Source organism: Scomber japonicus, chromosome 10 (genome assembly GCF_027409825.1).
Source record: "Scomber japonicus isolate fScoJap1 chromosome 10, fScoJap1.pri, whole genome shotgun sequence".
Taxonomy (NCBI): Eukaryota; Metazoa; Chordata; class Actinopteri; order Scombriformes; family Scombridae; genus Scomber; species Scomber japonicus.
In genome coordinates, this window is record NC_070587.1 from 6,172,004 (window position 1) to 6,188,913 (window position 16,910).

Here is a 16,910-nt window from a genome sequence, read left to right on the forward strand (position 1 = left end):
CAGAGGTGAGAGTGGAGGTGGGGGCAACGAAAATACACCATCATGTACTGGTGGCATGTGGACACGCGTTATAATGTTTGTTGGTGTGCGCTGCCTCTAAAAATTGTTTAAACAAGCTAAGATCCAGCAAAGCATAATGTATTCCATAAATTCTAACTAACTAAAATGCATACAAAAACTACAGTAAATGACAAACATCTTTGTTTGCTATCAATATAGGAAGCCACTTGGACATTACAAGTAGTACAGCCTCCTAAATAAATTATAAGTTATGAATACTTGATGACAATGCATTTAGAGAACAAGTGCTTAGCCACAAACTTTGCTCAAGTTGTCCAATTAACTTGATCAAAAAGTTTGCATGTTAAAGGAAAAAGTCATTACCATCTGTTTCTAGCCGTCCAATTCTTGCTATTCCCCAAGGTTTGGTCTCAAATCAAAGTGTTTATACCAATTCTACCCTCACAGTCGCAGCATGGGCGTGCATAACAGAAAGAGGAGGGCGGTGGGCCTGTGCAGAGACATTACAGGCAATGGAGTGCAAACAATTAATGTAAGGGGGAAAACACATTAAGTGCCTTAATCTCTTTGACAAAGTTATCACTATAAAGCTGTCAGACGTCTTGTTCATGCATCACTGAAATCAGTTTGATGCAATGTCATTACGCTAAGAGGGGAGATTGATATTAAGTTGAAACTCTCTTCAGCAGTTTGAAAGTAGGCAGTTTTATGATCTTAAACTAATGATTCCCAACGAAATAGCAAATCAAGGAACATGTCAGAAATATTCGAATGCACTTGAAGGGAAAAAAATTATTGGAAATTTTATAAGAAACTTAATATGCAATTGAAACACTTGAACTACTCGGTGATAAACACATACATTAACACCACAAAATCAGCAAACACTGACACTGCCTTGTACAGTAGTTCAACATTACACCACTTAAATTGTTCCATTGAGACAGAATTAACATAGATCACACCTGATAGGCATTAATTATGTTCTGCCTTGACCTTACTTCTCATAATTACAGCGTTGTGGTCCAATATAGCCATAATGATAATGTTCATTGTAACATGTAGGCCTATATCTGTCCTAAAAAGGTGCATTGGGGACATCTGTGTCGACACCTCCCCGAGAGCTTCACAAAGACCCCAACATCCAGTGACAGTGTTAAGTACATAGAACGGAGGATCTACAAATGAATGCGATGTGAAGCTGAGGGGAGGGATCACCTAGTTATTTCTATCTGAACATGTAATTAAATGCATTCTCAGGAATAGTTCATTGTATAGCTCATCCTTTTCTTTTTTAAGCTAAAGGCCTTCCCACTTAGCAAAATCACGACGTGACATTAAAACCTCATCAGAATTACTGATAATTGACTGTTTGTTAAGCATCGTTCCCCCTTAGCTACTGCTGCTAAGACCGTCAAGCTTTCCATCCGCACAACTTGCATTTGCTGTTTACAATGCTAAATGTGGCAGATTTAGCACTCAAAATTAATCAGGATTTTTTTGAAACGACGGATACTTGATTTTAGATGAAGGCAGAAAAAAACAGGCTTCTCATTTATATCCGGCAACACTTAATTTTGACATTAGCTCCATGAGTTGATTGAAAATTCTCTCTGCAGTAACTTTCCAGCTGACTTGTTTTAAAATGAGGATCCTGAAAAGGGGTGTTACACACATGTATTCACTTTAAAGCCAAATATACAATATCATTCAAAAGACTGAGACTAAAGCTGTATATTTTCCAGGCAAAAGTCAGCATCATTACAAGTAGACGTTTCATGAAAAAATAAAAGAGCAAACATTGGTCTTATATTGCAGTTTAAAGCTAGTTAGTTCTAGTATTATGAGTATATAAAACAAACCCTTATATAAAACTTGGACAAGGGAGACTTTATTGTCTATATTTGCAGACAGTGTTTCACTTTTATAAACACTTTTAGGACAATGACTTATAAATGAGTTAGACAAACTTAAAGCTATTTTGTTTGGCAGGGGATGCTGGAGTGTAAACTTTCTGAAATCCAATAAAGAGAGGACAAAGCCACTAACATTATCTCTTATAGCATCCAGGACCACAAACTTATACTACACAATAATGCAATGTACTATTATGAATAGGGGTTAATAGCACATGTACCACAAAATGTTGACCAGTTAATGAGATCTGTAACTACAAGCTATAAGTTATTGGGGCATGCAAATGTTTATATCTTATATTAGAGCAGATTAACACTGTTTAACCCACTTTAAATATGTTTGCTCTTTAGGTTAGCTTTTTGAAAGGTTAAAAAAAAACACTGACTCTGCACACTCCGACTCCAATCTCATGTAAACCACTAAAACATGCAGGGAAGCTCTAAAGCTTGACAGGCTTGCTATAGCTAGGATTACTACTCCATCAACACTGTTCAGTAGAGGTTCAGTCAATGGCTACTTACAATAAAGTATATCTCATGTATTCTATTCTCTACACTTTTGTGTTATTTCACATCTACCAAATACAGAGAAATGTAAACTCAGCTCTTCTCTTCTAATTGATTATTTCTATGCAATGTATGCCTGTGCTGAAAGGAGTCTAATAACACATCATTGTAAAGCTAAAATTCCGGGTGTTATCTGGAATAAAACTGATGAGACATGAAGTGTAGGACTTATTATTATTATTTTTTTCTCATGCCGAGGGTACACAGCTGACCTACCAGGATGGTGGTGATGACGAGGGATCGGTTAGCCAGGGAATCAGTGATGTTCATCCCTTTTCGCTTCGGTGCTTCTGTGATGTTAAGACCTCCTGACACACTCCACTTCCCCACCTGCGGAAGATGAAAAGCATGTAGCTAAGTGTTCTGTGTCTGTTGGTGGGCCTTGACCCTAGCAGACTCTCCCGCCAACCACATTAGTGCCAGGTTGAACACATCTCCGGCAGCATTAGGTGATTGGCTGAGTCACCTTTATATCAGCAGGACACAGTGTTTTGGAAAGCATGGGTGTAGTTAGGTGTATGTCTTGAAAGAAATCAAGTATGGCAGAGAAATTAAATAAACTAGCATTTTGAACTTGATGAATATTTAAAATAATGCACCAAACAGATATATTGTACAGTATATTGGAAGACATATTGTAGATTATGATCAGTTTAGTTTGGTACTCAAAAATAGTCATACATTTTCTGTACTCTCAAAAATAATGAAAATACAGCAGATTCAATAATCTAGTCATTACAACAAATGACAAGAAACATAAATTTAAATTTGCGCTTTGAACGTCAGATCAATAAAAAATCCCATTATGTATGATGTGGTGATACATCAGTGCTGTGAGTAAACGCATATGAAAAAGCAATACAAGGCTATAACAAACAGAAACAATAAAAATAGCATATGTTTCAGAAAGGTACACTTGGTTGGAATGAAGGTACAGCATGGGGTTACCAACTGGATTACATTGCTCTGCAGTCTCAGTAAGATAAGCCAAGAGATTTGAACAAATAAAAGGAGTTATACATGCGAGACGCCCTCAGGCACAAAGCTCTGCATATTGTAGAGACACACTCTGGAACATATCATTAGCACAAATGGTCCTGTGGCTGTCGGTAACAATCTCTTTTTGCCCTCCACCAAACCCTCCTCCCATCCTTCCCGCTTTCTCTATTACCACAGACACAGCTTTTAATATTCACTGGGGATTGTGCTTGAGGTGGATCCATTTAAAGACATACAGCCCCCCACAAAAAGCATGAAAAATGTCTGTTAATGTCCTCTCTGCCTAATCCAGAGAGAGGCATATGCTCTAATTTGAAAGAACATTAGTTACAGCTTGTCACGCAACCAAAGAGGACTCCAGGAGAGAGATTTAAAAATATCTGTGAATGCTTTCCGCTTTGCAAAATTCTTTCTAATTGTCCCATTACAATTAGCTCAATTCATTAAACATGATTAGTAAAATACTTTATTCAAAAGTTCTTTACTCATGCAACCATATGAAGAGCATTACATTTATTTTTAGTTTTTTCATCTCATGAACATGCCGGCATTGAGTGAAAGTGGCACTCAGAGAACCTGCTCGTAATTCCAGTGTGAGCTCAAACTTGGGCTAATATTCAATTACAATGGATTAGACGAGAAAAATCCACATCTTAACAGGCTCAAACTGTTAAAGCCGATTCCACGGATATACAAGAGAAAAAAAAAAGAATCAGCAATCCGCAGCAGACTTCTGGATCAACATTAACACGCTGGAGCGTATTTGTCAGAGACACAATGAGAAGATGCTAATATGGCATCAAATACTTGCAAGATGACTGTGCTTCAACTTAATTGACCGCACACAGGACAAGATGCCAGTGAAAGGGAGAAGAATAATTTCAAAGCGGCACTGTTACAAGCTCCGTTCTTGAACAGAAGGGTTACAAGCTGAAAAGCCCCAGCTATTATATAGTCTTGAGCCTTTAGGGAGTACTTGAGGAAGTCATAATGGGACTTATCCCTATTTGATATATTCATAATGTATGAAAGCTCTCTAGTAGAGAAAGGCTGTTATAGTCCAGAGGGTACTTTGCCTTCTAGTATAATGAAAAAAATCTACATTACCAACCTTAGTTAGTTTTTCTCCCCTTTTTTTGTGAAACATGTTTATATAGCTCATTACTGCAAAACAGCATTTTGGGCATCACCTCAAATTATCATTAAGAGAGGCTGCAATTAACACCCTAATGTGTACCCTAATACAATTTGCTTTATGATCCACTAACTTATGCTTATGTTGAAACAGCCAATTTGCTTTCTTGTTAGGAGGTAAATGATACTGTCAAATTTTGCATTATGTGTTCCACACCAAGAGGAAAATCTGAAATGTATTTCAGGGATCAATAATCCATTAAACTATTTTAATGGTGCAGTCATCATAGAAGTTTTGCTTTATTATACGCTGCATGTGATGACATACAGTGTGCGCTCCTGTTGTGATTTTACCGCATCACAACAACGAATGAATTGAGAGCAAAGGATGGCTTTATGCAACACTTACCTTTTCAAGTCCATCCTCCTTTAGACTGATGATGTCCAGGTCGAAGTCTGTACGTAGACCAGATGTCTTGTTGAATGACAGTCTCCCCGTCAAACCATCCCAGTGGGACTGAAAAATAATACATCTACAAATTTATACCAAATTACAAATTCTACACCAACTCTACTCAATATTATATGTACATCAATTTTGACAAAAGTGTCTGCAAAATGATTAAAGGACCAGTTTGTAGGACTTAACATCTGGGATATGGTGGCCACGAAACAAAAAAATTCAAAAGGCCCAGTGATTGGTTTGTCCATTCTGGGCTGCCGTAGACACATGGTGGTGCTTGATTATGTAGATGTAAAGGATTCATTCTAAGGTGATAAAAACCACAACGATTCTTATCAATCAATCTGCAACATGACAATAAATTCTACTCACTGCACCTTTAAGTATAAGCATCATCAAAGTAATCGAGAATACTGAGCTTAACAGTCTCTTAAACTAATTGTATCAATACCAATCAATAATAACACAATCAACACAATAATCTTGCAATAAATTGTATATTTCTTTAAGTTTATAATACCCAATTATGTTGTCAGATTGTGTCAGGCATGTTTACTTAGGTATTTTAGGATTTAGGCCCTAGTTTATAATATTTTCTCACACCCACTGTAGTGGATGTATGCATGCAAAATATTTGGTAAACATTACAACATGTCAACAATATTTAACAAATAGGCACAGAGAAATGCTGTCAACACACACACCTGCCACACACAACATCCTCTATCTTTCACTGAGAGTAAATTCACACCCACACACACACCCACAGACCAAAAGTACAAACACAAACTGTGCAGGCTGCATTTCCTTTTTTTAATTACATTTTACATCTCAACGCCTCCAATGCACCCCCCCCTCCTAACAGACTACGGAGTTAATTAACAACCATCTCCTTTTGCTTGATTCCCCATGAGGGGGGAAAAACACATAACTGCCCCCTATTACGATTCCCTGATAACCACCACCTCGGCCAACATGAGCACAAATAAACACACACTAGTTGCTGTAACATACCTGTTCCTCTTCCTACACTTATGCAAACTAAGGTATTATATTTCATCACTGGTGGAGCTAACTTTTCTTTTCTGACTGTCATTGTCTGTTTTAGTTAAGTCTTGGCATTTGTATTGTAAAAACAGATATTTAAATGACTACCAGTGTCAGTAATAGCTCTTGGTACAATACAGTAGTCTATCATTGCGTGTCAAGCAGCAGCAATTTTCTGATATTTAAAATCCAAACTGTGTGAACTTTACTGGCTATAACTCTTTCCTGTCTTCCCCATCGCTTGCCAGAACTTGTTGAAAGAAGATCGAAGCTTCAAGAAGAAATTTGTGGCACTCTCCTTTTATCAAACCTGCTCATAGTTCATTCCATCTGGCCTATTGCCACCAAGGTGGGGGGCATGTTCAAACAGCTCTAATTCAGAGAGTGACATAAATGCCTGAGCCACATCACATCCGAAGGGCCAATTCGACCTTCAGAACATGTCAGACGCCTGACTTGAAGTGAGCGTAAATCACACCCAAGTAAGAGTTTTTACAACCAAACACTGTGTTTGTGTGTACGGTGTGTTTGTATGAGGACAACAATGTCATAGTGTTTCCTTGGCTTTGGTTGTGATCACTACCCGTCATTAACATAGCTGATAATGGTGCAGCTTGTTAGGACAGCTGACAGTGCTCATTGTTTCAAATGACCCTACACCACACACACACACACACACACAGACACACACACACACACACACACACACACACACACACACGTAGCCAGTGTTTGTTGTGAATTGTAATCACGTAGGCCTTTACAATACTGTGTTTGGCAGACAAGCAGAAACTATTGCTACAATCCAGACACAAACAATAGTATTCATGGATCTTGTGCCAGTTGGGGTGGTGTAGCTGAGTTACATTATAATATGAGACAGACTTTACATAATAAATTCTACGTATGGTAGAAATTATTTAAAACTGTCACATTGTTATTAGAAGAACAATGGCCTTCTCTCGGCCAATATGTCATTTGTAAACCTTTGCATCTATCAATTCAGATAACAACCATTATTTACGTAGCATGCTCAATACCTACTGAAGGGAGTGCAGCTGAAAATGAGCTCTGGTACAGTACCTCAAATAGTAACATTTATGATTAACATGGTACATGATCCCAATAACCAAATCATTGCTTTCAAATATATTTAGGTCATTAGTTTCTGGTTTTACAAACAATGGCAGAATCCTTTTAACAGGGCTCTAAGCTTGACCTCTTCACTTTTGCTGAACGAAAAAAAATGCTTGTATGCATTTAAACCAAGCGGGCTGATTCATCGCTAAAGGCACTGGTGTCCTCGAAGTTCACCACTAATTCTATTCCTCATTTACAAGTCTTCAGAAACTAAAGGAGCAGCAAGGACATTGCATGTTACAGGGGCCCACCTGTGCTCATTGAACTAATGATTACTACAGCACCAATCATGCTATTAAAACACAGGCTTCTCTATCTAGCCAGTCTCTATAGGGTTAAGGAGCAAAGCATGATAACTGTACCCCATTCTGGGATGATCACAAAAAGCAAGCCGCAGTGTGCAGCCTGTCTGATTGGATTGGTCAAGTGAGACTGTTTTAGCAGAAGGTGAGAAGAGAAAACACACGCACATACTAAAAATCCGGATTTTTGTGTATTGCACTGAAGACATGAGTGTTTTATAAGTCTCTTTTTAGTGCAATACAGACCTACTGTAGATTATGTCCTGAACACACCTATATGAATTTCCGTCCTTACCCCTAAACGGAAGAAGAAGGGAAACCAGTTGTTCAACATTCTGCCCCACACTACTTTTTTTTGTAGGGTCCCTCTGACTTTAAATAGTATTGGAGATGGAGAGCCTGTTGCTTTCATAGACACTGACTGTTGGTTAAAGAGACCCTTGGAGAAGAAAATACGTTATTCAAACTCCTCACTTGCCGAAAGGTTAAACATTTTCTTCCTCATATCCTTGTACACAAGGCTGTGTGTAGCGAATGCCATCATACCATGTGTTTGGGGTCTCCCTGCATTCTCTACCTACATTCCTTCTTACCCTTTGATCCCTTTCCTCTCTTATTGGAGGCAAAGTGCAGCGAAGGTAATGGTACAGTATGACTGATGATTTTTGTGACATTTGAAGGTAGCCAGCCTATCAATAATGACGACTGACTCTGGCTGCATAGCCCAAGTGAGTTTGCTTTTTTTTCTCCTTTACTCTTTTATGTGACAACAGGAGAGAGAGACTGCAGAGGTAAACAGTGGCACCTTGATAGAGAAGTATACTGTCTTGGTCTGGATGAGTAGTGGTCAGGAGATATACAGCCACTCTATCTCCCTGCCGCCACAATGCAGCTTCTGGAAGGAGGCCCGTGCTGGCAAAAAGCTTGCTTAAAACTGTTCACACAGTTTTATGCACTGAGGAACATAAAGCAGTGCCAGGGTTGTTCAACCATGGAGACCTAGCCTGTGTGGAAAGAATATCTTAGCCATGGATTGTGAAGAGAAGCTGTCATCCATTTTGCTTGAGAAAATTGGATGAGGAGAGGGTTTTAATTCTACCATTTTATATGGACAGCCCCCTGTGGTAGTCATTCTGATATCTCTGTGGGTATATGCAAATGTATTAGGCATTTACCTAAGATAGTTCTGGTTAGAGTGTGACAGCTGTGTAAAATAAATCCAGGAAGTTAAAGCTTTCATTTTTAAATAATGGTAATGATTGTAAGAGGGAAAACTACTGGGATTCCTAGGATTTTTATAATTTCTACACCACATCCAGGAAAATACAAATACAGAAGATTTTGTTGGTTGAACAAATCAAGATACAAATAGTATAGCATCTCTACAAACCCTTAAATCTGCCATTTTGCAAAGGCTTGTTTGTGCATTCTGAGGCATTGTCAGACTCTTGTGTTAGATGAAATAAAAGTAGATTACACAAGTTGTGCTTTCAAAAGGTTATAGTATGTGCTTTCTGGAAAATAGGTTATGAATACAGGGAATTTTTAAAGCTGACAACAACAGTGCTTTGGTGTGTCTGTCAAAGCTTGGTGGTGCTTTGTATGTGGATGTGATTGATTTGCTGGGTAAATATCGAAGTCCCAGATGACTGCACGGTCCTCCTCACTCCACTCCTGTTGTCATGTTCATCACTCAATCAGTATGCTTTAATATGACCTAGACTTAAATCAAATAGCAACAGGTCAAAGGTGTGCCATCACCTCTTTGATGAAACTCATGAAGCGCCCTCCAAATCTCCAGGGTTTGTGGCGGTGGCACTGCAGCGAGTTTACGGTCATCTGTGGTGCATGCTGGTATGAGACGGACACAATGTGGACCGCATCATAGGTCAGAGCTGCATCTGTCTGAAATAAGGGGTGAACATTATTTCAGCTGATGTGTGTGGAAAGACATAAATACTTGCGTTACAAACAACCCGATCTTCACATTGATAGAAGGAAATCCAAAGAAATATAATGAAGGGTAAAAAATAAAACAATTGTCTCACTTTTTTATTCTCATGTTTGAGATTTAACATATATTATATTTTATATGACTGAGTTTTTAAACATGTTTTTAGTATATAAATTAAATGTACAGATCAATTACTGCATATACTGTATACTAATAACTAAGTTTTCATTATATTACACAAAGCTTTCAAACTCTCAGAAAGACCAACATGTCCCACAACAGTATATGGGTTTAAGATACATTCACATACATTATTGAAGATTGTGATTTATAAATGGCATATCAGCATCATGTGTGTTTCTTAGCTAATACCTATTTTGGATTTAGTTTTGTGAGTGAAAATGGATTCCAGTCAATTTATGTTGGGGTGATTTTGTGACATTTTTTTTTTTTTTTTTGCATCTGCATAACAGATTGTGCCTTTAAATACAATTTATCTTTGCTACATTAATTTAAATTAGATGATGCAGGAGATTATTTGGAGTAAAAGATGGGATTAACACATTGTTGGCTATATGACATATTAAAGGATCCAAGTAAATGAACTCCCTTTTAATTTAATTTTATCTAATTCCAGTATTTAGTCAAATGTGTCAGGCTTACATCACCAATCAGCTGTTTTCTTCCAGCAGTGTGACACATATTGGACCATTTTCTGGCACTCTGATTTATCATCAACACTTGTGCTATAATCAGTATTTATTCCTATTATTGTGGATAGAACTAGCTATACACTCTATAACAGCTTGTATTTTCCTTCAGAAAAGACTGAACGTATGGATTCATCAACAATGGAATGCATTTATAATGATCTATCTGTTGTGATTGCGTAATGACATTTCAACAAATGTTCTGGTGGCACATTCATGCTTTGAACATCTTGCTCTATCTTATCCTAAATGGGCTGTACTGTGTTTCATATCTGGACAATCGGAGTAAGCTGCTATAATTTTCCTGGAAACATACTGAGACAATAGCAAATGATCCATTATAAACTCCCCAGTAGAACAAGAATGGCCATGAAGGGATGCACCTGGTCAGAAACAATGTTTAGGGAGACTGCTGCATTCAAGGGATAATTGGTGTGAGAGGTCTTAATAAATGTTCTTCATGCCATTATATCAGCCCCGTCTGTTGAAAGCATAAAAGAAAATATGAATTTGTGTCGTTCTTACCATTGTTTGACCCTGAACACTGAACATATCCAGAGATGTTTCAGGCAGCATTTCTTGTCTTAATTTATTTGGGTTCAGGGATCTTGTCTCAGTGTAGCTTCAGATTTTTGCTTGAATAATGTGAGTGAAAACTGGGTTCAAGGTTTGATAGGTTTCCGTGCTTTATTAAGTTATAATTTACATGCCTTTTATACTTATATGTTTTTTTTCTCTTCTAACCTTTCTAGTAAACAAGACATTTCGCCCACAAGATGCAGTGAATAAATAGGAGACACTGAGCTACATAAAATCCCAGGATAAACACTGTTAATAAGATGCTGGAACCACTCAGTATGGCACCTATGGTCATTTTACTTTTAAAATAATCTAAAATATAAATCTTCCCATTCAACATTTACTAGCTGAACCACTCAGATCTGACAACATGCTTCATATGTTTTTTATTTATAAGGGCCATAGCCTGGAGGAGTGTATGTTATACAGATGGTGTGCCTAAGTGGTTGTCGTGCATGGTCATATTAGTTTCTAAGGTAAAATTGTTTATGTGCTTCTTTTAGGGTTACACCTTTTTTTTTTTTTACTTTGGGCAAAAGACATAATAAATAGATGAATAGATAGATGTGGGCACTTTATATTGGAATATGGAGGATTGACTTTAAATAGAACAACACAGAAGTAATAAAACATACCGTCATGATGCCCTCCAGGAGGCCTGAATCAGGTTTAGGTGGTATCTGCCTTTCCATCGACCATTTCTCCACAATGGACGCGACCTGGGGATTATCCACGTTCAGGATGCGGAAGCCAGTCATGTTGACACCACAGAAACGATACGGCTCCAAGTCAATGGCCATCAGGTCCTTTTGAGAGACATCAGTAATGAAAGATAGATTCTCATTTAGTCTGCCAGCACTCAGCCTCTTTGTTTAAGTTTTTATAGTGGATGCTTTCTCCTCACATGAAAAGAGAATGACGCAGCATCTGATTAAAGAGATACTATATTAAGACCAAATAAAGTGGAAGCAGGGAGAAACACAGTAGTTTTCAATGTCATATCAGGAGATTTAAGTTTGGTGTCTGAAGCAGTATGTAATAAATGGAATCTAAAAAGGTTCTGGTGGCTGAGGAGCAAACCCTTTTAGAAGTGACAGATTGTTGTTTTCTTGTACTTACATAATAAGGAACAGTAAATTAAAATGAATAAACAAAAGCTCATGATATATTTTGTGTTCCTTAATTATCTTAATGTGAGACAATCTTTATAGGTGCAATTGTCTAATTTTGAGAAGATTCAAATTTTTGTTTACAGCTCAAAAAATTAAAACAACAAGTAAAAAAACAGCAGTTCTGTCAAATCATATTAATAATTCATCTCTTGCATTCCCTTGGCAATGTCTAAGCAAAAAGCAATTCAATTTAAGCCGCTGTAATTTCTGGGGCAGCCATTGTAGCTGAAGTGTGAAGTCACATGTTGACACATGTCGTGTCGGAATGGGCCAGGGGGCTTGGAAAAGACATTTGGATGAACATAGATATTTCATTAGCACCCTGTGGGGTTAGTACTGGGGGAACGAGAGCGTGTAAGACACTTACTAAAAACAGTCGCCGCCAGTCACTGAAATATTTCTCCTCTTTTTTTTCGCTTTTCTTTCTCACTGCAGTACAGTACCCTCTTTTATAAGCAGAGATCAAAGAAAATCACTATTGTTCTATATGACATTCAGAAATGCTCCGTAAAGTAGATCAGGTTACAAGTTTCTCAGCTTTGAAGCTAAGAATACAAACTAACTGGGACATAATTGTTTGTAGAAATACAATTCATCTTTTGTGACATCCTCATTTCTGTTAGAGCATTTTGGGATGTCAGAAAAGTAACTTGTTCCAATTATAAGTTCACTTTTTGCAGCGCTGCCTTGTAAGCACACATATAACACAAAATCAACATAATTCTACATCCAAATTACACAGAAGTCTTTACCCAAAGAGCACACTGTATCTCTCTCTTACAGAGTGCATACAAAAGTGTTACGGAGGTAGAAAACAAAGTTTTTGGCTTTAGATTTTAAGAGATAGCTGTGGAGCATGGCGAGGCAGGAGCGATGACAGACTCATTTCAAAGGACAAGGAGGTTATTACCCCACACCACTCTGCTGTTGCCTTTTCACGCTCTAATAAGTCGGCATTCCCCTCACCTCAGAAGATAAAACACAGACATCAGTGAAATCCATCGAGAGGAAATTGTATTGTCATGTATACCATGCAAGTATTCATCACATTTGAATCAAATCAAGCCGCTAGGTATAATCTTCTTAATGGTGTGTCTATCAATATGAAAGGGTATTGCAGCTTTAGATAGATAGCACACTCTAATTCCATAAAGATCGCTTGCCTTCATGCGAGAAATACTGTTGTTGCAGAAAAAATTACATCACATAAAAGTTCATCCTTAAATAAATATTTTTCAGTTATGTCTGCTTGGAAACCGGTAAACTGAAAACATAAATCAATATACTGGCAATAAAAACGATGTTTGGATTTCCCTACTAAAGCGATAGATATGCTACAGAAACATGACGCATGGCAGAACAATGTCATTGCCACGCTGTCAAACGTGAAAGATGACACACATCATGCCTGGGCCTCTATGTCACATCGCATTATCACAACAGACTGGTCAAGTCTGGAGAGACAGAGAGTGTATGTGTGTATGAGAGAGGCAGAAACAGAGACAATAACATAGAGTGAAAAGAACAGCACAGAACATGCTGGTATTCATTCCCCATTCAGTCTGTTTGTCACCAGATAGCCAGCATCTCAGCTGAGAAGCAGCAGCGGCTCCCTGCTGGCTCTGATTGTATTAGTCAAACGAGATCATTTCATCAGAGTGAGAATTTAAAATGCTCAAGATGGCAACGAAACAGGAACACATCCAAGATCACTCAAGCCCACTGCTCATGATACTTAAGATGGATTAAATGTAGAGATCAAATTTCATTGTATAATTGTATGTGTACTGTAAACCTAAATCAGTTATCATTTTTAAAGGATAAGGATTCTGATCATCTACATCTATGTTACCAACAAACCTCATGGAAACACCAAAACATGTTAAATGTGTTAGTTGGTCTCATAATACGACTTCCCCAACGTGTCTTTGGCCCTCAGTCCCAATTCCACCCATATCTTCATATCTTTATGTTTTAAAAGAGTCTAAAAAGGGATGTAAAATGTAAAGACTGCATCTATTACAGAATATTTTCAGCTGCAAATTTTGGTGTGCTAGCAGGTGTGTACAGCAGCAGGACGATGTATGCAGGATTTACTTAAAATAAACCACGTTATGATAAATCCATGTTTATCATTACAAAGGAAAATGTCAACTAGAGCAAGAATGTCGCTCACTTTGGAAGCCTGTGGCACAGATGAATATATGTGCTATAATGCTATATCAAGATTTGGCTACATACATCTACAATACATGTAGGCAATAGATATCAGTTCAGTATTTTTATATGTGTTAACTGTAAGAATATTTTTACAGATATATGCTTTAAATAGATCAATAGAGAATAATGAAGTATTTTTGACCTCATAAATTATAGGTGTGTACACATATAATCTAATTTAGGTGACTGACTTATAGATGGAAATTTGAATATTGTTTTTCACTTCATTATTTAAATCATAATTGAAAATATAGCCCTGTTTTATTCCTGTTTTTATTCATGTAAACAAACCTTCGTCTGAAATCAGTAATTTAGACTCAGTTGTTGTCTTGTCTGTGTACTCTGTTAAAAGCCCTGTCAATAAATTTGGGAGTAATTGGGAATAGGTTTTAAATTTCATGTGTGCTGGTGGAGTTCTACCATTTTGTTCCCATTTTGATGATTTCTGCTTTAAAAAAAACATTGTGTTTAATTAAATGATTTTTCCTCTAAAAGCTCACAGAGGACCAATTTTAGCGGTTTTAAAACTAGGAAGTCACATTTAGTTTTTGAATCTCAAGCTGCCACCTCAAAGAATCCTGTTGACTTAACTATAAAGAGGAGTGTTTACTACAGCACACTGAAGACTCCATTATGCTTCCAGCTTGTCAAACAAAATTGATATTATGGACTGGATCCAAACCCCATTGGCAATTAGCCACTATTCATCAAAAACTAAAGCGGTGGGGAGATGAGAACAAACAAGACTCTATTTGCATTAACAAGCATGGTGCATTACCAGAGTGGTGAAGATATAGTGGTAATACTCTGTCATCATCCCCATGGTCTGGGCCTGGAAGCATACAGAGACAGATGATGGGAAAGAAAGGTGTGAAAGAATTGAGACAGGGTAGAGAAAACAGTCATTTTTTCATGTCAGTACATTTTAGAATCAACAGCACAGTCAGAGCAAATGTAAGTAAAGAAAAAAATAGCAAGCCTTTAATGAGCATATTGCTGTTCATTTTGTGGGCAAATTTCTCTTGGTCAGATTTCTGCACCATATGTGGTCCAAAGAATTACAGATTAGTAGAGTTACTTGATGTTTTTTTTTTCTATGCATTTAAATGGTTTGCAATGGCTCAGAGCATGTGACTTCATCCCAGCAGAGAAGAGAGAACCTTCAATCAAAAGAGCTCGGTAATATTTGCCTCATATCCGAGCACTCCATCACTGCCACTTGTTTCACTCAATCTACATTCAAAGGCCCTGCATTCCCATGGCGGCTGTGCTTCCCATTTAATTGTACCATCTGTCGTTGGGAGAAAGAAAAAAGAAAAAAAAAAAAAAAAGCCAAGGTTATGTAAATAAGATGTTGTGCTTATGTGGAGGCAAATTCACTTCTCCATCTATAGACATCGAGCCAAATGCATGACATTGAAACTTTGTGTCACGTTTTGTATTGTAAGTAAGAGGTTTTCATTAATTAAAGTAATCTCTCCACTGCTGTCAGATGAATTTACAGTATGATACAACATAATTCTGTCAGCAAAGACTTATGTTGTATTTGTATTCTTCGTCAAGCTTTTCTCTTAATAAACCCCCTGAAATCTCTGTGTGCACCGATTGCAGGATCACAAATTTTAAAAAATGACAAAGTTAATTTACACAAATGAAAACGCATGACAACAAAGGGCAAAAGGAGGGAATTTAACCCGACAGAGGCACGTTGAGAGCAGATGAGCTTGTCAGCGTGAAGATAGCGCCCGATGTATTTTTTTAGAATCATGGCACGACAAAAGAAATATTTCAAGGGCATAATAGAGAGGCTTCAGACATATTGTTTAAAGCCTTTTTACAAACACAGTGGGCTTCTGATCCACTTTCTTACACATGCACCTGCAGCAGCGGTCAAAGTCACATTACACATAAATTAAATGTGTCCAATTTCCATTCATTGTCTTAGACAGGGGCAACCTTTTAATAAAGCTGTAAATTAGTCTACACATCTTAGATACTCCAGTTCAGTAGCTGACACATTTTGTCACTGCTGCCTGCAAATCAAAATGTAGATGATATTCACTCCAAATTCTGCCTGCAGTGACAAAGTGCTTTAAGTATTTTCTTTAATAAGGAAAGAACTGAAACATTCCATTTCCAGCCTAACAAATGTCATTATTTGCTGGTTTTCTTCGAGTTTTTATGAGAATAAACTGAATATATTTGGGTTTCAGATTATTGGTCAGAAAGGAATATGTCAGCTGTAACACTTGGAAAACAAATGCACGTTTCTGTATTTCCTGATTTTAAAAGACGAACTAATTACTCAATTAACTGAAAAAGTAATTAGCAGATTAATTGATAATGAGTATATAACCATTAGTTGCAGCCCTAATCTATATTGAATGAATGTGATGGGGTAAGATTTAGGAGTTAGGACCCAGTTGTGTCTAATCCTTCATTGTTATGAATTCAATCTTCACAAAGTAAAATGTATGTTACAGCAAAGCAAACCTTTCAATTACAAGCTCATATACAGTACAATGTCAAGTTATTCTTCTCTGATGCACATTTGGGACTCTGTTTTAACGGATCAATGGTGCACAAAGGGAAGTCAAATCTGCATGACGCCGGTGCACAAGACTTATGTTAATTTTGTAACCAAACACAGTAGGTATGCCATTCTTGGCATCACTCATAACCAATT

General features: G+C 37.4%; 1 protein-coding gene across 1 annotated transcript in view; it reads right to left on the reverse strand.

Moving 5' to 3' along the window:
* The window catches only part of grik3 (glutamate ionotropic receptor kainate type subunit 3), a 95,694-nt gene that overhangs the window by 21,288 nt on the left and 57,496 nt on the right, over nt 1-16,910 (reverse strand). The window contains exons 5-9 of the mRNA XM_053327947.1: nt 15,003-15,056; nt 11,468-11,638; nt 9,351-9,494; nt 5,047-5,154; nt 2,721-2,834 (exon numbers count right to left, since the gene is read on the reverse strand). Coding sequence (XP_053183922.1) covers nt 2,721-2,834; nt 5,047-5,154; nt 9,351-9,494; nt 11,468-11,638; nt 15,003-15,056 — 591 coding nt within the window. The remainder of the gene's footprint in view (nt 1-2,720; nt 2,835-5,046; nt 5,155-9,350; nt 9,495-11,467; nt 11,639-15,002; nt 15,057-16,910) is intronic.